Genomic DNA, 25,973 nt, shown 5'->3' with positions numbered 1-25,973 from the left:
AGCAGCGGCTCTCTCCCTCCTCATTGGCTCAGAGACAGCAGCTATTGATAGCTGCTATCAATCACAGCCAGTGAGGGAGTGGGAGGCAGGGCTGAGCCACGCTGTGTGCCAGTGGACTCGAGTGAGCCTGCAAGTGTGCCCCCATAGCAAGCAGCTTGCTATGGGGGGGCACCTGAGGAGTAGCACCGGCGGGGGAACTGAGAAGAGGAGGATCAGGGCTGCTCTGTGCAAAACCATTGCACAGAGCAGGTAAGTAAAACATGTTTATTTTAATTTAAAAAATGTCAGCATTTACAATCCCTTTATTATGTTTCTTTTTAAAGCTTCTTTTTTTTTTTTTCAGAATAAAAGGATGGTGGGTTTCACATCACTATGTATCTACTTTTCTTTCTGGCGTGATGCTCACATGGTAAGTTGGAGCATTTGGCATTATATTCATTACATTTTGTAAGTAATGATGTTGGTGAAGTAGATGGAAATGTTCTACCAACAAAGGCATCATCTACTGCCCATGTTTTTGTTAACTAAAATGGGTAAAGAAACAATTGCAATAGATAAATGTAAACTGTTTTAGCTGCCCAAGTATTTGCTCATACATTCTTGTGATTTATACACCCTTCCAAACTATAAATATGCATAGTTATAAATCTACTCATTATTTGCAGCTTTTTGGCTACCTCTCCAAAATGTTTAACCTTTTCATTGTACATCGATTGACCATCCCTGTAGTGAGAAGGTCCTCTGCTGTTAAGCTAGCCATAGACGGGTTTTTTCGATCAACCAGTGGCCTGATCAAAACAAACTGAATAGATTCCCCATCCACAAATTCAAGGTGGATGCCGAAATCCTTCTCTCTGTTTCATTGTATTCTGACAGTGGGACTCCCCTGCTGTCAGAAAACAGTGCTACAGCGCTGATTGAGGCAAAATATTCCATCAAGCAGGTTAATGAGAAGTCAATCAACTTCTCATGAACGGGAACAGCCATAGATGGATTGAAATTTGATCAATTTTTTGCCAGCTTTAGCCTACCTAAATATGCCTTCCTCCAGCTGCCAGCGCTTGAAACATATTAGCGTGTGCAGTACAGTAGAGCCGAGTTGGCTCACAATGTAGGCACTACATCTCTCAGCCTTCCTTCTAGTATGTCTGCCATTACAGGTAATTATACTTGCAGTATGCAAAAGATAAATCTTAGTTTTTGTATGACTATATAGCTGAATAAAAGTTGTTTTTTATATCTGACAGATTTCGTGCTATATCTATTTCTTCATTACACACTTGTATCATGTGATCAGTATCAAGATACTTTTTCAATAATAGAGTGCAGAGTGCTTGGATTGGTCCATGTGAAGCTCAGAGTACAGAGAAGAAAATTAATTACTACTGACCATCACATTTACTTTTTTTTTTTTTTGTTATGTTCTAAATTAACAATTCTTTTCACACCATGCCTGGCATGAATGCACCTTGTTGGTTAGAGTAACTAATACATTTGTATTAAAGCTGAACTCTAGGCATGATTTTTATCGCATAATTACATTGGTCCAGGTTTGACCAGTGTCAGTATGGTCATCTTGTGTCTTATACCTGAGTGATCGCAGTGCGAGCTGCAAATTGGGACTGCTACAGTGATAGCAGCGATCTTCTAAGTTCTCTGCCGACACAGACTGACATATTGCTACCCATTCAATCAGAGAACATCTTGTATTCACTGAAAAAATTCCAAAGCATCTGTGAATAGTGGCAATGCCAAGCGAATGACCCCCTGTGGTTCCTATGTAGAAGTGAACCAGTTCGCCACAGAACCCATAGGATAGCAGCAATCACTGTAGGAACGATGACTACTACAATGATGGTCTCCTTCCACAGCGATTGCTCAGCTATGAGATACACATAGTAACATTGCTGAAAGCTGGATCATAGTAACTATGCTGTACAAATTATAACTACGCTTCAGTTTTAAGGCATCCCATTTTTTTTTTTTTTTTTTTCATTTACAGTTTTACAATGTCAATGGAAAAAAAAAAAATCTGTGTCTCTTGGATCACAATTCAATAGCTGCATATTTGAAGCCTTTTTATTTTGATTGGGCTGCAACAAACATGAAGGCACATAATATAGGACAAGAACACCCCCAACACCCCCACACACACGCACACACACGCACACACACACACACACACACAAAACTCAGCACAATTTGGGCATTACCATGTGTGGTGGTAGACTCTCTCCTTTGATGTTTATTCCTGCAAAGCATAAATGTGAATCCAGATTTGCAGTATAGTGTGTTTTCAGTATATGAAAGTGTGAATGAAGAAAAGTGGAGCTGTTACCTTGGCAAGCAGAGAAGGTTTTTCTCTAACCTGGCTTGGAAATAATGGCCGTTATCGTCTTGCTGTGGGTTTAAAAAAGGATTAACACGAGTAATATAAATTAATGCATGTATCTTTTATCTGTCTAGGCCAGATGGACTAATGTATCAGATGTTCCGCAATCAGTTTCTTGCCTTTTCAATATATCAAAGTAAGTAGATGTCATTTCTGACCACTGCATTACATTCAGGGTCCTTTCACACCTGTGTGTATGTATTTTTCATGCATTTTTAAAATCTACAATAATGCTGCTATTTAGTATTCTACACAGTGATTGGGGGAACTTTCATGAATATCTATTTTGGATAGGGCCCCTGTGTTACAATGGGTTAAAAACACACCATATATTGTATTTTTAGTGAGCTCATATTCATACTGTAGTTCATAGTGTGTGTTCCTTGAAGGCATTTTTGATTCTTAGTTTTGCTTACACTCTATCTCCTAGTTGTGTTGTATTAAATATTGGTTATTGTAGATTATCCAACAGAGACAATTTTAAACTTGGCCTCAACTAACCCCCCCCCCCACCTCATTTTATATTATGTAGATATCATCCACAGAGGGAATGCATTGTTTTTTAAACACCAAAAAAATTATAATGACTTCTCTGCTGAAATATAGGGACATTTGACACTTTTTGTATGCTGGCCTCCATGTTTGACATATCTCCAGACTCTGGCTTTCTTAGTCACAGCAGGATAACACTTGCACTATGTTATTAGGCCACAGCCTATGGTAGAAATGGCAGATACACTTGATATTGCAGAAGGTAAGAAATGGTTATTTTTGGTGCAAACATTTTTTGTACAAAAAGTTTTAGGACTGATCATTTATACAGTAAATTTTAGTTGCCTATACAGTATGTTTGCCACTGATACTAGCGTAAATGATGCTTTAGCTCAGCAATAATCATACTCGAAATCCTAAACAAAGTAATTGAACCCAGCCCACTAAGATGGTGATCACTGACTCATGCTGTATATACATTAACCATGGCATCCAGGTAAATGATGTTTGGCATCTGCTAACTGGGCAGGACCCTACATTAAGATGACTGTGAACTCAATTGTATGTGAAAGACATTAAAGGGAGATTCAAAGCAGAACAACGATTTAGCTAACTAGAAAGATAACCCCCAGTGTCTGCAAAAAACTTTGAAAATATTTATAAAATGAAATACATATCATAAGTTCTGAATGTGCCATAGAAGTTCAATATGATGCATCTCTCCTGGTTTTTGTTTTAAAAGTTGCAGCCTTGGAAGAGGGATTAGTGCAGATGCTCTATGATAATGTGTAATGTAGTTGGGAGGTGTAGGGATACAGACGCCGCTCAACAGCCATGCCCTCTGACGTTTCACCCAGCCCACACCTCTGTGACCAAGCCCCAGTGGGCAGGGTGAAACGTGTTAGAGGGCATGGTGGCTGAGGCCATCCTATACACCTATCCGTACTCTTTGGGTCTGATTGAGCTGTGTCTGTATCCCTACATGGCCTGAGCTTCTGGTGGCACATTGAGACGCCTGCTCCCTCTTTCCGAAAACGGTGGTGTAATCTTCGTTTCCTGGCTTGGAGCGGTGCGATACGCTCTCCTCACATACTATGTAGTTGGGAGTTATTGTTCTAGCAGACCACTTCTATGGGCAGAGGGGAGGTAAACCTTTACCCCAAAAGGAAAGACTGTTGCTGTAACATTTTTAAAGTCTAAGTGCAGCCAAAATAAAATGCAGAAAAGACAGCACAAGGGATATAACTTGCTGTCATTAGGATGTGTTCCTTTTTGATGACTCTGCTTTTAGTTTAAATCCTCCTCTGTATACCCCCACCACTGTAGTCTTCCAGTGTGGTGAGGTTTAATAGAACTATTGTCTATTTAACTGTTTGCCTGGAGTTCCGCTTTAAAGATGTTAGTGGTCAGGACCTTTGCTGGACATAACTAGAGAATATACAAACAACAAATGACAATGAAAACAGATGAGTGTATTGTTAGGTGACTCAGCTAACATTTAAGTAGAGAGACGGTTTGTTGTTACAAATCCATCAATGGCTGAGTAAGAACTGTAATATACCTGTTCTCACTTGCTGAGAAACTTGTAAAACTGGAGAAGAGTCATAGTATCTCCTTTTGGGTTTCATTGTCTTGCAGAATTGATTTGCTGTTAGTAAATAAACCCACAATGTTTGATATGACTTTTAGAAATGATTTGTTTTAGCAGTGTAATCCCCCATTCACATTTGGGTGCTTTTCTGCTCATTTCACTACGTCAGACTATGAAAAATTAAGTTCTTTTTAATTGTTCCCATTCATTCTTGTTACCCTGCGCACAACACCCAAAAAAGTACATGAACATTTTTTTTTTTATTTTTTTTTTAGCGTATTCAGGCATTTTTTGGCTCATAGATAGGTGGGAGCAACTGTAAACATGTAATGCGGAAATTTTCATGCCTGAAGAACACCTCTCCTATAGAACATAGAACTGCTCTTCTACCCTTGCTCAGTCCAGGAAACAAACTCATAAATATTGATCCATGTGCAAAAGTACTTGTAAAATGCTTATAATAAGCCTGAAGAGGCGTAAACAAATGCTTTAAAATCACTCTGCTCATGTGTGAATTTAGGATAATGGGTTATGATGAACTGTAAAGTAAAAATAGTAAATTATATATAAACGGACTTTAGTTGCAGATTGTGCTTTACTGAATAAAAATGTTATCCATTACCACAGCTCTTAGTATGGTTGTAGGAGCACTACTTCTATTATGAGTAATGGTTTCCATGACTGGGGTTGTTGTGTATTAGACTGCTTTTGCTTTATAGGAAGTTACCAAGTTTTTGGTGCTCGGTGATGAGATTTTGTATCTCAGGATTTGAATATGAATGTTTCTTTTTATTGTCTAAATATTATTTTTTTTTTTTTTTGCAGGCTGTGTACAGTTTCTACAATATTACTATCAAAGTGGTTGTCTATACAGATTACGTGCATTAGGAGAGAGAAACCATTTAGACCTTACAGTTGGTATGTACATAGACTTGCTATTTGTAGTTTACTCTTGGAATGGGCACACATGCTATTGGACAGTGACAGATCTGAAAACTGAATTGTGAGCACTTTTATTTCTGATTTGAAGGCTTATTAGGAAAATTGCATTCTTCATAAATTTATTGCAAGAACACAAACTTATACATGGCATAATGGCATAATGTTGACCTTGTTTGTCCTTCAACAAACCTTCCATATGTTAAAACAGCAAGACAATGGGTGTCTTTTTTTTAATTATCTGTGACAGCCAGATTCATGTTTCCTATATGGCATAGGACATAGGTGATTAACAGGGAGAGTCTGATTTCAATGGGCAAAGGCATACTGCTTTAGCCTCTTGAATTAGATGCTGGAATTCTTAGTATGTGTTTAGCAGTGTTAGGCTAAATTTTTTAAAATAAATTAAAATATTTGGTGGTACTGCTTCTGTATAGCTGTATCTTAAAGAAGTATAACTTTTTCTTTATCGTACATCACGGGACACAGAGCAGGCTGTTCATGTCTATGTGGGTTATATGCCACCTATAGGTGAATGGACACTGGTAGATCAATAAAACAGGAAGTCTTCCCATATACCCTTCCTACACAAGAAGTACCGTATTTTCCGGCGTATAAGGCGACTGGGTGTATAAGACGACCCCCCTAATTTTCCAGTTAAAACATAGGTTTTGGGCTATACTCACCGTATAAGACTACCCCCCTTCCGAGGCAACACCATTTAAAAACATCAGATTTTTTAATTGAAATGGTTATGACTTACCGGTACTTAAAATCCTTCAAAATCCTCATGTTCATCCTCTGACATCATAAGTTCATGAATGACATCTTGTGATACATTTGTAAGACAGTCATCATATGGATCAAATTCCAAATCAGATGGTTACTGCTGGATGTGCGGTAATACGGTAGCTTCGGCTACATACAGTATACAGTATATATACAGCCCATTGGATGTGCAGTAATGTACATACAGTATACCGCAGTGAACCAAGCTGGCTCAAAACAAATGTCCCTATAACAGATTAATCTGTCAGCCCGCTGGATGTGCGGTATATACAGTATACTGAGCCAAGCTGTTTCAAAACATACCGGTACGTCCCTACGGTAATCAGATTGCTGGATGTGTGTATGTACAGTAGCTGAGGCTACATACAGTATACGCTGGGCCAATCACGGCTAGTGATGTATTCTACTAATGAATACAAAGCCTGCTCGGATTGGCTGAGGTTGTGACATCAGCCCACCTCTCTGACTCAGCCAATCCGAGCAGGCTTTGTATTCATTAGTAGAATACATCACTAGCCGTGATTGGCCCAGTGTATATTGCATGTAGCCGCAGCTACCGTACATACACGCATCCAGCGGGCTGATTACAGTAGGGACGTACCGGTACGTTTTGAAACCGCTTGGCTCAGCGCAGTATACTGTATATACCGCACATCCAGCGGGCTGACAGATTAATCTGAGACTGAGTCCTTGAAGGTCTTTTATGACAGAGCCCGCCGTGATGGGTTAAGGTTGGACTTCTGTTGTGATTCAGAGTCCTGTGGCGGGAACAGTAAGTTTACATTTGCAGTGTTTGTTTTTTAAATCTAACTGGTCATTCTCCTAGTAGCTACTGGGGCAGTGTGCTGTTTGGTCTGACCGGGCCATGCTCTGTGTTTCTCTGAGGGAGTATCTGGCTGCTGTTTTCTCCTCCAGCCAGTAGAGGCCGTGGGGCCACTCTCTATAGCCTACTCTTGTGCAGTGGAGGCAAGAAGTAGAGGGGTGGCCATTTTTTCTGATGCTTGAAGTTACATGTGGGCTGACGGTTAATGAGGCTCCTGAGAGATAGCAGGGACACTGTGCAGTCTATGGCTGGATGGTGATGTGAGAGTATTATCTATGGAGGAGCTGCATGGCCAGACAGGATGCAATGATGCACTATATTAGCCTGCATAATCATGGTGGGCTTGTACAACTGTTTTTGATACACCCCTGCATGGGTATCAGTGCACTTAAAGGAGTTGGAGTCTCCGAAGTAGCTTGTATTTGATCTGCAGGAGCTTCCATTTAGACTGCACTAAAGCGGCATAGAGGCAGCATTCAAGCATGTGTATTTGACTAGTCCTGTGAAACTAGTATGGAACCAAGTGCAGTTCATTTTGACACCTCTCTTTGATGACACAATACACTTCTAGAAAGCAAGGAAGTTTCAGCATTGCATTGCATTTATTATTATTATACAGGATTTATATAGCGCCAACAGTTTGCGTAGCACTTTACAATATATGGGAGACAGTACAGTAACAATACATTTCAGTACAGAAGGAATGTGAGGGCCCTGCTCGTGGAGCTTACAATCTAAAGCACTTATTGCATGCATACCTACATAATTATTTGAACTGTATATTTGTATAAACTGCATTTGTACGTGCATACATATTGCTAAACTGCATACATACCTGTATTCATAAACTGTATATATACACATACATGCACAAACTGCATACGTACATGCATACTTATACTTGCATAGACTGCATATGTACATGCATACTTAAATACTTAAACTACATACATGCACACTTAAATGCATACCTGCATAAACTGCAGACTTATATTTGCATAACCTGAATACATACAGTTGTGTTCAAAATAATAGCAGTCAGACATCACTAACCTGATCAATCACTGTTTTTGGTAGAAATGATATTTCTACATGGCAAATAATTTACTAGCAGATGTAGTAGAATAATAGAAATCCAACAGACCCAACAGTCATGACATGCACGCTGCTGATTCTGTGTAATTGAATCACTAATTGAAAGGGACATGTTCAAAATAATAGCAGTGTGGAGTTCTATTAGTGAGGTCATTCATTCTTTGAAAAACAGGTGGCAATTATTGCCCTTATTTATTTATTTCCAGACATTGTTCAGAAGAACAGCGTACTTGATTAAAAAGTTGATTGGAGAGGGGGGGGGGAAAAAAGGAAGTGCAGAAAATGATAGGCTGCTCAGCTAAAATGATCGCAAATGCTTTAAAATGGCAACCAAAACCTGAAAGACGTGGAAGAAAGCGAAAAACTACCATTCAAATGGATAGAAGAATAGCCAAAATGGCAAGGACTCAGCCAACAATCAGCTCCAGGAAGATCAAAGAAGGTCTAAAGTTACCTGTGAGTACTGTTACAATTAGAAGACGCCTATGTGAAGCCAAGCTATCTGCAAGAAGCCCCCGAAAAGTCCCACTGTTGAAAAAAAGACGTGCTGAAGAGGTTACAATTTGCCAAAGAGCACATTGACTGGCCTAAAGAGAAATGGCGCAACCATTTGTGGACTGATGAAAGTAAGATTGTTCTTTTTGGGTCTAGTGGCCGGAGACAGTTTGTCAGACGACCCCCAAACACTGAATTCAAGCCACAGTACACTGTGAAGACAGTGAAGCATGGTTGCGCAAGCATCATGATATGGGGATATTCCAACAAGACAACGACCCCAAACACACCAGTAAACATGCAACATCTTGGTTCCAGACCAACAAGATTGACGTTATGGAGTGGCCAGCCCAATCTCAGGATCTTAATCCAATAGAAAACTTGTGGGGTGACCTCAAAAATGCAGTTTCTGAGGCAAAACCAAGAAATAGAGAAGAACTGTGGAATGTAGTCCAATCATCCTGGGCTGGAATACCTGTTCACAGGTGCCAGAAGTTGGTTGACTCCATGCAACACAGATGTACAGCAGTTCTCAGAAACAGTGCTTATACAACTAAATATTAAGTGATTCAAAGGAAAGCAAAATCTTCAAACATTTTTCAGTTTATATAGTGAATGTTTGAGTTTGTAAAGAAGAATACAAACACTGCTATTTTTTTGAATAGTCTAATATTCACTTTTCTTCAATTTTTTTAGAGGAACAATACAAATTTGATATATTTTTCTTCATGTTTTGATTTGGAATAGAATGTGTAGTGTTCCCAATGCATTTGTGTGTATGGAAATAAAAGCTATTAGAAGGATTTTGAGCTTTATTCACTTTTTTCAACACACTGCTATTATTTTGAACACAACTGTACATGCATATTGCACAAACTACATACATTCATACTTGCATAAATTTCATACTTAGATGCATATGTACATGCATACTTAAATTCATACGTAAATACATATATTGCATATGTACATGCATACTTAAATGCATAAACTGCATAGATGCATAGACTGCATACTTATATTTGCACAAACTGCATATGTACATGCATATTTGCACTTACATAAATCGCATATTCACATGCATACTTGTGTGAACTGTGTACTTGTATAATCTGCATCTTATATATCTGAGTACCTGTTTATTTGCATCAACTAAACTGCATAAATGCATACTTGTATACCTGCATACCTATGCACCTACATAACTACATACCCATGTACATGCATAGATGCATGATTGCTTGCCTGCATGATTGCATAACTGTAGACCAACATGGCTATGCACCTGCATCCCTGAGGGACTGCATAGTTAGTTGACAATATAGTTGCTACATTATTGACGTAAAGGGTCCCAGAAAGGGAAGGCAGCTGAGAGCCAGGTGCGCCTCCCTCAGGTCCAGTGGACTCAGGTGGGGGTGTAATCTGCCAGTGTGTTCGAATTTCACGATAAACTAATGGTGTCAGGTGTATCTGGGCCACTGTGTTTGTCTGACATTGCAGCTATTCCTGGTGGCGAAGCTGCAATGAACTGCGACTGCAACACCCTGAACACGCCTGATCTCGTCTGAACTCGGAAGCTAAGCAGGATCAGCCCTGGTTAGTACTTGGAGGGGAGACTGCCTGGGAATACCAGGTGCTGTAAGCTTTTCCCCTCCAGAGTCTGAGATGGCTGTGTTTTGAGAAATATCTCGGGCAGAGGATGCTAGGGCAGTCTCTGAGGTGATTCGAGACACTCGACAGGTTCACAGGCCCAAAACCAAATGGGGACGTGAGGTATATCTTCAGTCTCGAGGCTCTAGACATACATCTAGATGTCCTTCTGTTTCGGATGGGATTGGTCCGATCAGTGGTGGCTTCTCTGCAAGAGATAGATTTCGGTTGTCCATAGTCCTCAGTGACACATGACGCAATTTTTTCAGGCTCATCAAGGGTTCCTGTGATTTGCAGCAAAGATTCACCATTTTTTAATTTGGGGCACTGCCCTTTGGGCTGGGCACAGCTCCCTGAGTGTTCACAAAGCTCCTAGCTCCGGTGCTAGACTTGCTGAGGACACGGGGTGTCAGTCTCAGAATACCTTCATGTTCCTTTGCTCAGGGAGCAGTCGATCCCACTTTTAAAGCGAAATATAAGAAGCAAAAGATATCCTTAAATACGTCTCTGCATGGGGAGATGGTATCTATGTTGAAGCGGTTTCCTACTTGCGGTTCCACTCCAGGTCTTTTGTAAAGGTACATTCTATCTGTTTGGATCATGAAGGTCCAAGCATTGGATTGCCAGAGGGCTTTGTCCCCGGGGTATTGCAGATTCTGGATTGGTGGTTGTTTATTCGGAATCTGGAGAAGGGGTAATTTTCTTTCTTGATATGGAAGATAGTAATCACCGATGATATGCTCTCCGGTTTGGGGGCTGGTTTGGAGGTGGCTACAGTTCAGGGGTCTTGGTCTCCACAGGAAAGAAATGGTGCCCATCAATATCTTGGAATTTTGTGCTGTACGCCTTGCTCTATATTATTGGACGAACCAGTTGCACAGGTTTGTGGTCAGGGTTTGGTCTGACAATACCACGGCAGTGGTGTATATCAACCACCAGGGCGTCATCAGGAGTTGTGCGGTTCAGTAAAAGATGAACCACATTCTGTCTGGGACAGAACAGTGTCTGTTGTCTCTGTCGGCAGTACATATTCCAGGTATAGAAAACTGGCAGGTTTTTTTTCCCCAGAGGTCAGCAGCTGATACTGGGAGAGTGGTTTCTGCATCCCGAGACGTTCTCCGCAATCTGCCAGGGTTGGGAAACACTGGATGTGGATCTACTGACTTCCAGGTTCTACAACAAGTTAGGTTGTGTCTAGGACAGAAGTTCCACTGGCAACAGGAGCAGATGCACTGGTAACACCTTAGGGACTAGTTTCCCTAATCTATGCCTTCCCCCGATTCAACTATTGCCATGTTTTTTGCGCAGGATCCTGGAGAAGCCCAGACTAGCCCAGGAGTGCATTGGTACACTGACATGGTGTATCTGGCAGGGGATGTTCCTTGGACCAGACCTATTGACTTGGGTCAAATAATGTATCCTGCTTTACGAATGCTAGGATTGAAGGAGTGGCTATTTAGGCCCAGGTCTGGAAAGATTAGGGGGTCTTGGGTTTTCTCTGCACTTTTCAGAACCAGGAAGCCAGCTGCAGAGAGCTTCCATTACAGGACATTCAAACCTTATTGCCTGGTGTGATTCCAGGAAGTGGCATCTGCGGAAAAGGGTGATTGAAAGGTTTTTGTCCTTTTTCCAGTCGGAAGGGGAAATTTAATTGACCTTAGTACCATTAAGGGTCAGATTTTGTCTCTATCTATTTATTCCCAGAGACCGTTGTTTCTCACTCCTTAATACTTCGTGCAGGGAGTAATGCGGATGGTCCCGTCTGTCAACCCCCATTGTGTCCTTGAGACTTGAACTCTTGATCTTAGCTGTCCTTGCAGGGGGCCACCTTTTGAACCAATTAAAGAAACTTAATCCTTTGACTTGGTAGGTGGCTTCTTTCATTGCTATCACTTTGGGAGGAAGAGTGTCGGAGCTGGTGGCTTTTTTCATGTAAGGAGCTGTTCTTGGTCTTGCATCGTGATAAGGTGGTGTTGTGTCCTCATCCATCTTCTTGCCTAGAGTGGTTTTTAGTTTCACTTGAATTAGGACAGTGTCTTGCCTTTCTTTTTTTCCTAGTCCACAGTTGGCAGGGGGAAGATCGTTGCATACTCTGAATGTAGTTCAGGTGGTCAGGATTTACTTGAGTATGGCAGCACAGGTCGGGAATCTTGGTTTGTGCTGCCAGAAGGGCAGGTGGCATTCATGTCAACTATTTCTTATTGGATGCGCCAGTTTATCCTTCAAATCAATGGCTTGAATGATTAATTCCCACCTTTTTGAGTGAGAGCACAATCTAACAGGAGTGTGGAGGCATCTGGGGCTATCCACCATCAGGCATCAGTTGCTCAGATTTGTAAGGCCTCTACATGGTCTTCAGTTCATACATTCACAAGGTTCTACCAGATAGATGTCAGTGCTGCAGAGGATTCTGCCTTTGGCCGCAGTGTATTACAAACTGCTGAGTAGGTTCTTTTGGATTGATGGTGGTGGCTATTATGATGTCACCCACCCCTCAGATTTTTTTTTTTTCATTGCTTTAGGACATCTCACATAGTCATGAATAGCCTGCTCTGTGTCCCATGATGTATGATAAAGAAAATGTGGATTTTTTTCTATATACCTGTAAAATCTATTTCTTGGAGTACATCATGGGACACAGAGGTACCTCCCCTCTTTCTGGAAATGTCATTACTTGCTACAAAAACTGAAGTTCTTCCTGTGTAGGAGGGGTTATATAGGGGAGGACTTCCTGTTTGATTGATCTGCCAGTGTCCATTCACCGATAGGTGGCATATAACCTACATAGTCATGAATAGCCTGCTCTGTGTCCCATGATGTACTCCAGGAAATGGATTTTACAGGTAAGTATGTAGAAAACATCCAATTTTTAAACTTTTCCATTTCTTTACACCTCATGTTCCCATACGGCAAGGAACTACATATACGTTGTCCTACCTTTTATAGGTGACCTGTAGGGCTAGCTGTGATTTTGGATAGATGGGGAAGTGATGGGAGTAAATACATTTAAAGTAATACTCCTTTCTTAAAACAGTAGCTCAGTTGCAGCTTGTTTCGTCTGGTACCTAATAGAGTTGGTAAATGACTATTAATAAAGTGGAGACATCCCTGTAATTGGACAGCACAAGCTGTGTTTTATGTGGGACAAGGAGGGGGGGGGGGGGGTTGCAACAAGAAATGACCTTAGTTTTTATCTTCTAGAGGGCTTTCAGTCATGGATGTGGCGAGGACTGACCTTTCTTCTCCCCTTTCTGTTCTTTGGCCATGTAAGTATTATTGTACTTTGTGTACACTCCTGTCTGGTAGAAAATGCATGATATATAACTGCATATGGATTCAGCTCACATTACCATATGAAAAATGAATGAAGTGAAATATCAGGGAAATCTAAAACTTAATTACACATGAGGAAGAGTAAAAAAAAATAGGAGCAGTGTGTTCAGTCCTGCTTTAGTATGCTGTAACGGACAGTGAAGATCAACTAAATGATAGTACAAATTTAGGCTCCATTCACACTTGTGCAGCTCCAAAGTTGCACGATTTCCAGTGTGACTTTTATTGCGAATTTTGATGCGCATTTACACTCTCTAGCACTGATGTCGCATCAAAGTCACATCAGTAGTGCAGGAACCTTTTCAAAATCACTGCAACTTTAAGTTGCATAGATCTAAATGGATGTCATTGAAAACAATATGCTGCGACTTGTCACGCAATTTTGTGTCCAAAGTTGTGTGAACGGAGCCTTAGTGGTTCCTTAGCTTTGGAACTGGGGACAATGTAGCAAAGTTATATTTGTTGATCAGTAGAGATATGCTATTACAAACCATAGAAGATTTTTTTTTATTTTTTTTATTCTAATGTTCTAAGTTAGGGGATGTCCTGTACAAAAAATTTTCTAGAGCAGGTTATAAATTCAGGTTAGTAGGTAAACTTTGCACTTGTTCTTTTATTTTCTATACATGACAGTTATTGAACATACCGTATATACTCAAGTATAAGCCGAGTTTTTCAGCAGATTTTTTGTGCTGAAAAACGGCCCCCTCGGCTTATACTCGAGTCAACGTCTGCAGGGGGCTGCTGTCTCTTACCTGGCTACGGTCCCACGACGATCCTGTCCAGGAAGCGCGGCTGCTCCTTCATTCGGTTCGTCCACTGGATGTTCGTGCGTCTGCTCGGCTCCGCCTTCTCACCGGTGATTGGCCGCCAGAACTGTAGCTCAGGAAAGGCACACAGGCGGCCAATCACCAGCGAGCAGGCGGAGCTGAGCGGCCCCGCGAAAATCGAGTGAAGGAGATGCAGGTAAGTGTGCCGTGCTTAGGTGCTGCTGCAACCACATATGCTGGCTGCAGCAGCACCATACTGGAACAGGGGTCAGCAAGTGTCAGTGGGAGGAATAGTGCCCCATCATTGGTGTCACTGATACCAATGATGGGGCATTATTCCTCCCACTGATACCAACGATGGGGCACTTTTCCTCCCCCCCACTGACACCAACGATTGGGCACTATTCCTCTCTCCCCCCCCCCCCCCCCCACTGACACCAACGATTGGGCACTATTCCTCTCCCCCCCCCCCCCCACTGACACCAACGATTGGGCACTATTCCTCTCCCCCCCCCCCCCCCCCCCACTGACACCAAAGATCGGGCACTATTCCTCCCCCCCCCCCCCCCCCCCCACTGACACCAATGATGGGGCACTATTCCACCCCCCACTGACACCAATCATGGAGCACTATTCCACCCCCCACTGACACCAATCATGGGATACTATTCCTCCCCCCCACTGACACCAACGATGGGGCACTTTTCCTCCCCCCCACTGACACCAATGATGGGGCACTATTCCTCCACCCCCCCACTGACACCAATGATGGGATACTATTCCTCCCACTGACACCAATGTTGGGACACTATTCCTCCCACTGACACCAATGATGGGACACTATTCCTCCCACTGACACCAATGATGGGACACTATTCCTCCCACTGACACCAATAATGGGGTGCTATTCCCCCCACTGATACTAATGATGGGGCACTATTCCTGCCACTGATACCAATGATGGGGCACTATTCCTCCCACTGACACCAATGATGGGGCGCTATTCCTCCCACTGACACCAATGATGAGGCACGATTCTTCCCACTGGTGTTCCCACCCTCGGCTTATACTCGAGTCAATAGTTTTTCCCAGTTTTGTGTGGTAAAATTAGGTACCTCGGCTTATATTCGGGTCGGCTTATACTCGAGTATATACGGTAGTTATTTTTTTTTTTTTATTTCAGGTGCTTATATAGCCCCCTCAATTTACGCAACGCTTTACATATATATATTGTACATTCACATCAGTCCCTAATCCACAAGGGGCGTAAAATCGAAGGTCCCTAACTTGCATTCATACATACATATACTAAGGCCAATTTAGACAGGATCCAATTAACCTACCAGCATGTCTTTGAAGGGTGGGAGGTAACCAGAGTACCTGGAGGAACCCCACACAGGCACAGGGAGAACATGCAAACGCCAGGCAGGTGGTGCCGTGGCTGGGATTCGAAACCAACAACCCTAGTGCTGCCAGGCGGCAGTGCTAACCATTTAGCCACTGTGCTGCCCAGTTGTACTGTTCCCAGTTGTAGTTAATGACTTCCTAAGTTAGGGAGTTTCCCATTAGGTCCAATGATCTAGTGGACCGGGTTTATTATGAATGAAGGAGTCATTATCCGTGTCCATGTACTGTAGGTTTAATTGTTCCAGACTGCTTTTTTTGAACTGCAGAGAGCAGTACTGAGTCACAAAAATCAGTCTTGCACTGTGTAGGCTGTAATCAGTAGACTTGATGAAGATCAAGCTGTGCTCATTACTAACCATCCCTCTCTTTCCTCAGTTTTGGCAGCTGTACAATTCAATCACACTTTTTGAGCTGTCTAGACACGAAGCATGCAAAGAGTGGCAGGTAATGTATTCATCTTCATGACTTTACACAAAGCCAGTTTCCTCTTATGAGCTGTGCTATTCACATTCCTATATCGGAAATCGTGTTTTTACTTTTTGGATGGATTTTACATGTGCTTTGAGGTATTATAGGTTCATCACACTGTCACCTTTCATTCTACGCATTAACCACAGCATTACCAAACTAAACCAGCAAGCCTGCTTTCCCATAAATAATAGTATGAGTGGGAGCTATATGGCACATTAGAAATGCCTAGAAACACATCTGGAGTGTGGGAACTATGTTGGGTGAGTGCAGCAGCTGACCTGGTAAATGCCTAGAAGCAGATATATATGTGTGTATGTATGTGTGTGTGTGTGTATATATATATGTGTGTGTGTGTGTATATATATACATATATGCACACACACACATTTTATATATATATATATATATATATATATATATATATATATATATATATAGTCCACACATATATAGTCACAGAGTACAGTAGGAGAAAGAGCTGCTGTATCATGAGCTGTAGATATAGTAACTATAAGGGGGGTTCCCTGAAATTGGAAATTTATTTCAAGGGCTCCCCTGAGTAGAACAGATTGCGAAAGGTTGCTCTAGACCACAGGTGTCAAACTGGCAGCCCTCTAGCTGTTGCCAAACTACAAGTCTCATGAGGCATTACAAGATTGACCGTTACAAGCATGACTCTCAAAAACAGAGGCATGATGGAACTTGTAGTTTTGCAACAGCTGGAGGGCCGCAAGTTTGACACCCCTGATCTAGACTGTTTTTCAGTGCATAGGCAGACTTTGTATTGTCTAGCCGCTTCTAAAGGTATTATTATTATACAGGATTTATATAGCGCCAACAGTTTGCACAGTGCTTTACAACATAAGGGCAGACAGTACAAATTACAATACAATTAAATACAGGCGGAATTAGAGGACCCTGCTTCTTAGAGCTTACAGTCTAAAGGGAGTGTCAAGTGATACAAAAGATAATTTTGGGGGATGAGCTGATGGAGAAAATAAAAGTATAGTTTTTAGAAGGAGGCGTGTTTTTAGGGATCACCTAAAAGTGGATACAGTGGGAGATAATTGAACAGATTGGGGTAGGGCATTCCCTAGGATGGGGGAGGCTCTGGAAAAGTCCTGGAGGTGACAAGGGAGCTAGAGAGCAGAATGATTTGGTTGGTATTTTGAGACTAAGTTAGTGATGTAGCTGGGGGCTAGGTTGTGGATGGCTTTGTAAGTTATTTTGAATTTAATTCACTTTTTGAGCTGAAGCCAGTGGAGGGATTGGTAGGGATGTTAAGCAAAACTGCAGGAAAATATTTAATATGAATACAATTTTAGATTAGGTATATATTAATTACATGAATTTTTACATATAACGAAGTCTTGAATATCTCTTTATATTGAATATCTGTAATCTGCACAACTGCTCTAAAACTGAGTGAGGGAAGCTTTGAACAGTGTTTGTTAGCATAACAATGGCCAAGTTTACAGAAGCACAGGTATCACCTCACCTGTATTCTGCTCCTTTTTCATTAACTGCAAGAGTAGAGAGGATAAGAAAGCAGAGCTTGAGCAGCCTGCCAGATTGGTCAGTACTGTTATCAAAAATTCAGGAAGGACAGCTTTATCTATAAGGCCACATGCAAATTGTATTCTTTTGACACCTTTTCTCCTTACAGGAGAAAAGCAGCAGAAAAAAACTTGTTATATGTCATGTTTTTGCATGCACATTAATGCATGTTCAGATGTTTGGTTTGAATGCATTCTATTGGCCAGAGAATTAACTTATTGGTTAATGCTATAACTTTGCGTTAATGTGAGTTTGTGCATATTTGTATGTTTTTTCAGCACAAATGCTTCTCTTCAGGATGCGCAAGTGTTAGGGTTTCTTTCTGCCTTTAAACTCCTCTGCTGTGAAATGCCTGTAAATGCCTATGTGTGCATGGATAGAGGGATTAACACGGTGGGGCGTTTTAGAAGCAGAAAAAAAAAATTCAGAAGCTTCTAAAACAGGCGTTTTTGAGTTCAAGTGTGCATAAGGCCTTAGAGTACAGTTATTTTTATACATAATATAAGTCTTAGATGTTGGATAATGGAATCTGATACCACTCTTCATACAAAAATTGTTCCAGTTCTCGCTGAGATGCCGGAGGTGGTAATTGAGCTTGAACCTTGTTCTCCAAAATTGGTCATAGTGGCTCTATAATATTGAGGTCCAGAGACTGTGGCGCCCAGGGAAGGTGCAAGACTTTTTGGTGCTGTCTTTTGGAAACCATGCCTGTACCATGAGGTGCAACATGGTCGGCCAAAATTTGTACATAGTTGCTGGCCATGATTCTACCTTCCAAGGTGATGATGGGGCCTGCAGAATACCAAGATATAGCTACCTAAACCATGATTGCGCCACCACCATACTTTATTTTTGGCACAAGACAGTCCTGGCTGTAAGCTTTGGATAGTGTTCATCACACATAAACATGTCCGGTGGTTGGGAACAGTGTGAAGCTCGATTCATCTGACCATATTACAGTCTTCCGTTGGTCGATAGTCCACGATTTAAGGGTGTTGCACCACTCTCTCCTCTTCTGAGCATTAATATTGGTCACTAGCAGGGGCGGACTGACCATTCGTGCACTCGAACACTACTCGAGGGCCCAGGGTCAAGTAGGGGGCCCCATGAGATGCCCCTAGTACCTTTCATAGGCTTTTTTGGGTGTGGTTTATGTGGGTGAGGACACGGGCCCCATGATCCCCTATTGCCCGGGGGCCCCATGAGTTGTCAGTCCACCCCTGGTCACTAGTGGTTTGGCAATTGCAGCTCGCCCATGAATGTTTTGCTTATGGAGTTCACTCCCTCCAGTTTTTGTGGACACGGCTTTGGACGTCTGAAACTGAGCTCTGCAGTCAATTTTGCTGTAATTATTTTTTTTATTCCGGGTCACAATCCTGCGCAATGTCTTTTTTGTCTTTCGGTTAGTCGACCATGTCGACCATGCCTATGCATATCAGACAACATTTTCTCGGAAACTGTATATGCTGTCACAGAGGCACCAGCTAAGCGGGCAGCGACAATTTGCTCTCTTTGAAGCTCAGTAAGCGCTGACATGGCTCCGCTAACATCGCACGCAGTGAATGACGAAACGGAGACTTCCTACTTGTTAGCTAGGTGTCTCATCACACTGTTGAAGCAAAAGAATGTTACATCACATCTGCTTTCAAAGTGAAACATGTAATTTCACACCTGCAAATTGTGTTGTGTTTCCATATTTTTGTCCAACCCTTGTATATGTACACTTATTTTTACAATCCTGAGATGAATTGTTGCCTGGATTTCAACTTTTCTTTCTCCATGCTTTTGCATCACCCTCTGTTCTATTGCTGAAACTTTATTCCCTTTAGAATATCTGTGCTGGTCAGTCTTGGAATTTACATGGGTTAATTACCTTCTCCACTCCCGCACATGACATTGTTTGGGCCAATTGGGCGCTCAGACCTGACCACCGCATCTTGAGAGTAATAGGGGGAGGTAATTTGGTTTTTCATACTTGGAAGTATCCAGGATGTTTGACGGCTCTGAAAACTAAAAGCAGAGAAACATGTTACAGGTACGTATCAGCAGGAGGCGATTTTGCACAATGATAGATTCTCTTTAATGTAAACCTGCCATAACTAAAATACCAGAGCAGCCATTCTGTAAGACATTCCAGAACAAGTATGACCAGTCGGACTTCTGTTTCTGACTCCCTGTTGTTTAAGGTCACCAACTTAATAAGTAGTGAAAAAACTGGATGAGGATGACCGTCTTGGCACTCCTAACTTCTATAAAAAAATGAAATCATCCAGCCCTGTTTCTATCATGATAGGTTTACTTTAAAGCGGTGATAGTATTTTGTCAGGTATGATGATTCATTCTGTGTCATACAGCATTCACTAAAACATTTAGAAGTATTTTATTTATTAAAGGTGTGTGAGGTGTGAAGACCAGGATTTGTGACACTTCATAAAAAAAGTCATATCAGCTGTTACATTCAAAATTAAACCAAGTTATTGTCACCTGAGTTTAAAAATCACTCCTACCTTGTGCTGCTGCAGATCAGGTGTCTGCAGAGTTTATCAAGGGTGGAGCGTGGCTCAGTACCCATGAGAGGCTGCAGGATGGCTGAGTATTGAGTCACGCCTAGCTAGTACAAACACTCACAGATGACACTTGTTGGGCCTGCTAGGTTACAGCCAGGTAGACACCATGTCACTGAGCCTTCATGCAGATTCAGCTCATCAGTTGGCACTTGTATGTATGCTTCCACCAAAAATATAGGCTCTTCATCTGTGTACAATAAACCTCTAAAAACATTTGCTGATTCTTGATATTTTGGGATTTTTCAGGTACCCTTAAGAACACTCAAAGATACAATCATTTGTGTATGTGTGTGTATGTGTATATATATATATGCATATACCGATCAGCCATAACATTGTGACCACTGAAAGGTAAAGTGAGTAACAATAATTTTCTTGTTACAATGGCATCTCATAGGTGGGATATATTAGGCAGCAAGTGGACATGTTGTCCCTAAAGTTGAAAGTAGAAAAAACAGGCAAGCTTAAGGATTTGTTTGACTTTGACAATGACTAAATTGTAATGGCTAGACAATTAGGTCAGAGCATCTCCCAACTGCAGCTCTTGAGGGATGTTCTCGGTCTGCTGTGGTCAGGACCTACCAAAAGTGTTCCAAGAAAGGAAAATGGGCAACAGAGTTATGGGCGGCCAAGGCTCATGATACACGTAGGACACGGAGGCTGACACTTGTAGTCTGATCCAATAGATAAGCTACTGTAGCTCAAATTGCTGAAAAAGTTAATGCTGGTTCTGATGTCAGAAAACACTGTGCATCACAGTTTGTTGCATACGGGGCTGTGTAGCTACAATTCAGTCATGGTGCTCATACTGAACTGTGTCCACAGCCAAAAGCACCTACAATCGGCACATGAGCACCAGAACTGGACTACAGAGCAATGGAAGAAGGTGGCCTGGTCTGTTTAACCCCTTCTTGCCTAAGGGTAAAACAAATCTAAATGCCTAAGCACAATTCTGCAACGTTGACATGTGATAGTAAAACCGTACATATCACCACAACTACTTTGTACATCCAGGTGGACTATACCTTTTATTTTTTCAGGACAAATTGGGCTTTCATTTGGTGGTAAATGGTAATGGATATCTCCTGATTTTTTTTTTTATTATCAAAGGAAATGTGGCCCAAAATAGTAAAAAAAAATTTTTTTTTTATTTAGCTGTGTGTTTCTTGTTACAACCATAACCTACCACCAAAGAACACCCCAAAATAAATTCTCCAGCTCTTGACGATCGCAGTGATGCCATATATGTGTATGTTATTTGTTGTTTGTACCCGTAGTGCAGCCCAGAAACAATAGTGCGCATTTTGTTTTTGTCTTTTTTGTTTTTTACCTAAAACACACTGACATTAACACTAACTGACACCAATTTTTTTTTCTAAATCCTGACCTTTGACCCTTACTTTTTTTTTTTTTTTAACAAACATTTTTTTTCTCTCTCTATGCCAGGAGTTAGAGAGATACAATGTATCTCTCTTTTCCATTCATAGAGAGAGAGAAAAAAAACAAGGGGGCCGGGCTGCACAATGACTGATCACTGTGATAGCCAATCAGAGGCTATCACAGCAATCATGTGACCCGGGACCAGGAGTCCTGAGTCCCGATCGTTAGAACGGGACCCGGTGCTCTCAGTGACACCGCGGCGCGCTCCCAGCACAAAGACAGGTACGCAAATATGCGGCCCCACGGAAAGAAAGCCCAGTTCCATGAGACCGCATATTTGTGTGACGTCGGCGGGAAGGGGTTAATTTAAGAATGCTTGAGGAACACAACGAGCTTCAGTTGTTAACATGGCCTCCAAATTCTCCAGGTCCCATAGATGATAATCAGTGGGATTTGCTGGAGGTTCCACCTCACAACTTATGGGATGTGCTACTGATGGTTTAGTTCGATACCACAACATTCCTTCAGAGGAGTCCATGCCTTGACAGGTTACATTGGGTAGTCATAATGTTAGTGCTAATCCATGTGTCATGAATAAAAGCAAAGCTTGTACATTCATATAGCATGCTATCTAGTGTCATATTTGTTATAACGAACCATTCTCTTTAACACGTTTTAAAGTGTATTTCCACTTTTGAAGCCAAATTGGGATAGCATCTACTTTATATTTGTTACTGTTCCTATTTACACAGCATAACCTTAAAAATAATGTAGAAATTGCAGTTTACCTATTCTAGATGCTGTTTCCTGAAAACTTCAGGACTGAAAAAATCCTCCTCTAGTGCTCCCCGTTTATAAAGAGGCAGGGGACTTGTGCTTGCCATAATTAACCCTGTCTGTGCTGTGCAGAGAGATTTCTTTATTTAAATAATAAAATTGTGAGCTGGTGCCTAATATTGTCCCTCCATCCCCTGTTTTGCATAGACAAAGAACAAGAACATATTTGATGGGACTTTACGTGAGGTACAACATTTGCATAAAAATGTATTGCACAATAGATGAAAATCTTTTTTACATAAATAAAGCAAATTATAGAAAGCAAGCTGATTTGTAAACCCTGCCATATAGTGGTAATAATACATGTATAAATTCCATTTTTCCTAGTATTTGACAAAACATAATGGGTACATTCTTTATCACTTCTTTATCGGCTGGCAGGTTCATAGTATACTAAAGTAAAACTATAGGAAACACTTTTTGTTTGTTTTTGGATAGTGCAAGGGAGGGTTATAACCACTGTCAGATATTTTTTTTTTTTTCCCATCTGTGTCCCATTGCGGAGATTTCCTTTCACTTCTTGTCCCATAGCCCAACAGGAAATGAGAGGAAATCCCTGCAAATTAAGGGAATTCCAGGTCACCAGAACTAAAGTCCCCATAGGATTATTTCCCATTTGTTACTTTTCTGGGGAGAACCCAACATTTGGGATTTTCTTTTCTTTTAATTTCGCTTTCGATGATAATGGTAAACAGGACAAATAGAGGGTAAATCTCCGTAACGGGGAAACAGACAACAATAAATACTGACGGGTGTTCTAATCCATCTCCCCTCTATCCAAAACAAAAAAAAAATTGCCTTTAGTTATACTTTATGGTGCCTATTAAAAACAAACAAAAAAAAACTGTCCCTCACTTTTGTTCTCTATTTATGCATTGCTATCTATTGAAAGCAGTAGAAGCCGACTATAGAGTTCTGTGCTTAATCCTGCTCCAAACAAACAGGTAAAGTACATTTCTTTTAGGCATGCTTTGTGAATTGGAACACAACAAACATAAAAGTGGGCGATTTTGAAATTTAACTCCAAAAGTGGAAATACAATTTAAGTATATATTTACAATTCTAGACATTGCATCTTGGTTGTATCCTTAAGATCCATAAGAGCTACATTGAAGACTATTGTATATCTCTTATACATTTTTCAGATCTGCTTTGTCAAGAGGAGATCTTTAGGTGAATACAGTCACATTTATCCACTTTATTGTGTAGCCATATGTTTCTCATTATAGCCATTTTGCATGGGACTATTGGGGATGTTGTATGGAGGATTTGATTACATATTTAGAGTGCTTTACTACTCCAATATATAGTAACCATCAGTCATGTCTTGCACATACAAGTGAAGAATATATCCAGTCTGTACCACAGTCATTCCGTTGACTCCAATCTTCAGCTCAGCCGCCAGAGAGGGAAAATCTATGTACATGAACAGAGCTGTCATTCAATAACATGGGTAAAAATGTACAGAAACATTCGCCTTTGTTTGCCCTTGTCTATTAACATGCTTACCTTAGGTGTGTGAATGACAGCATGATTCATCCACAGGAGAGGAACTTAAGTCTTTTGTATATAAGTTCCAGGCTATGACTTTCAAAATACTATGTTGTGTACCTAAATCCTAGTCCTAGTGGAGATTCCACAGACTTCAGTGTGGAGTCCCCCTGCTTTCTCTACAGCCCTGCTGGGTTTAAAAACATTATTGAAATCTCTGGTCAGTAATGAGCATTACAAAGGCCTACACATGCTCATTCTTACTGGGGCAGTAACTTCTAAGTGGTGTTTCAGCTTGTCTCATCACTTATAGATTATCAAGTTGTGCATGTCCACTCTACAAAGAAAAGCATTCTAAAAGCTACTAAGCTAACACCTTTGTCTCTGTTGTATGATTAATTTACACTTTTGATTCTGAATCCTACAGGTTTTCGTTTTGGCTCTCACCTTTCTCATCCTGTTCCTGGGGAACTTTTTGACAACTCTGAAAGTGGTCCATGCAAAGTTTCAGAAGAATAAAGAAAAGAAACCTTGATGTTAACTAGACCATGGACTTTTTGACTATTATGTAGCTAATAAATTACCCCAAATAAAATATTTAACAGAAAAAGGGATTGTGGGAAGCTACAAGTATCCCGATATCTGTAACACTACTGGAGACTGCCTGCAGTCCTTACATGCTGCTCCCTATTTCTCTCCAGGAGAGACCAGTGACTTTATAATACCAAACAGCTAAGTTCCATCTGCAGTGATAAGACCTTTAACACCACTTGGGGCATCAGAGTTTATTGCTCCGCTTTATACAACTTGAAGGTCTTAAAATGTTGTGAAATCACCCGCACATTACCAACGGAATATTGAAGAACTACAAACCCGGTGCCTGCTCCTATTCTCATATGCAAAGTCTTAGGTGCATGCACAGTATGAAAAATTAATTACCTAAACATTTTACAAGTACTGTTTTTGGGAAGCGTGGACAGACCAGCATTTGTTTTAATTTTCTGTTGAGTCATTTCATATATTAAAACTGGATGAATGAAATAATGTGAAAAAGGACTTTTCCTAATGACTTCCTAAGGAAATGTTCATATTGCTGACAATGTGTGGGTAATGGGTGGAAAGAATGCAAAAAAAAAACTATTCTTTTAAAGAGAATGGCATTGCAGTTTGATACTTCGAAAAATTAAAGGATAAACTTTGAAATAAAAAAAATGTTGATCACATGGAAGGTCATCTTTTCTTAAGTGTACATTACAGGACACATGATGGTATTCTGGATCCATTAGTTTATGCATCTGCCTTCAGTGGATGGAACACTGGGAAACAAAGCTGTAAATGGCAGCCCTATATAATCTCTCCTATCCCAGCAAGCCTCAGTTTTTTTGCTAGTGTCTGCTCTAAGAGAAGGTAACCAATTTCTTTTTTGGTATTAGTTCTGCTAGCAAGAATCTTCAAGCAGACCTACGCTGTATCTGAACACCACAAATCAAACGCACTATTTACTTAATTTTTAATATTCAAAGCAAACTTCCCAGCCATCCATGTCTCCATGCTTTATTGTGCTGAAAAATCACTTAGAAAAACACCACCTAGCTTTTCTGGCCATGGCTATCTTGAGTAAGGGCAGATGTTTCATGTAGCAATTACTTCCTGGAATCCATTTGCCCTTAGCTCAGGCATACAGAGAGGAGGGTGTGCTTAGCTGAAAAAACACTGCTCTCGTCATGAAGATTTCTGGGAAGTATGACATCATTTGCCTAGGCATGGAAACCAGGAAGTAACTAAAGAAATGTGGGGGGAAAAAAAGTTTAAAACAAGTAAACAGTATATGCTTTCCTATCTATTTACTAATGCTAGCAGCATAAGGTTTCAGAATAGTCAGTGTTGATTGGGA

At 41.0% G+C, this 25,973-nt stretch overlaps 1 protein-coding gene across 2 annotated transcripts in view; it reads left to right on the top strand.

The window, feature by feature from the left end:
- Positions 1-25,302, top strand: part of TMEM120B (transmembrane protein 120B) — a 68,656-nt gene extending 43,354 nt beyond the window's left edge. The window contains exons 7-13 of one of the 2 annotated variants that reach the window (XM_089662053.1): positions 344-409; positions 2,467-2,528; positions 5,301-5,393; positions 13,468-13,532; positions 16,152-16,220; positions 23,734-23,761; positions 24,507-25,302. In XM_089662053.1, coding sequence (XP_089518179.1) covers positions 344-409; positions 2,467-2,528; positions 5,301-5,393; positions 13,468-13,532; positions 16,152-16,220; positions 23,734-23,761; positions 24,507-24,598 — 475 coding nt within the window. In that variant the 3' untranslated portion in view covers positions 24,599-25,302. The remainder of the gene's footprint in view (positions 1-343; positions 410-2,466; positions 2,529-5,300; positions 5,394-13,467; positions 13,533-16,151; positions 16,221-23,733; positions 23,762-24,506) is intronic. The other variant, XM_089662055.1, reaches the window with a different exon arrangement.
- Positions 25,303-25,973: the final 671 nt, after the last annotated feature.

This window comes from Staurois parvus, unplaced genomic scaffold (assembly GCF_062004578.1).
Source record: "Staurois parvus isolate SC_StPar_1 unplaced genomic scaffold, SC_StPar_1.0 ptg001418l, whole genome shotgun sequence".
NCBI classification, from domain to species: Eukaryota; Metazoa; Chordata; class Amphibia; order Anura; family Ranidae; genus Staurois; species Staurois parvus.
The sequence above is the reverse complement of the archived record's forward strand: the minus strand, read 5'-3'. Positions and strand labels throughout refer to the sequence as shown.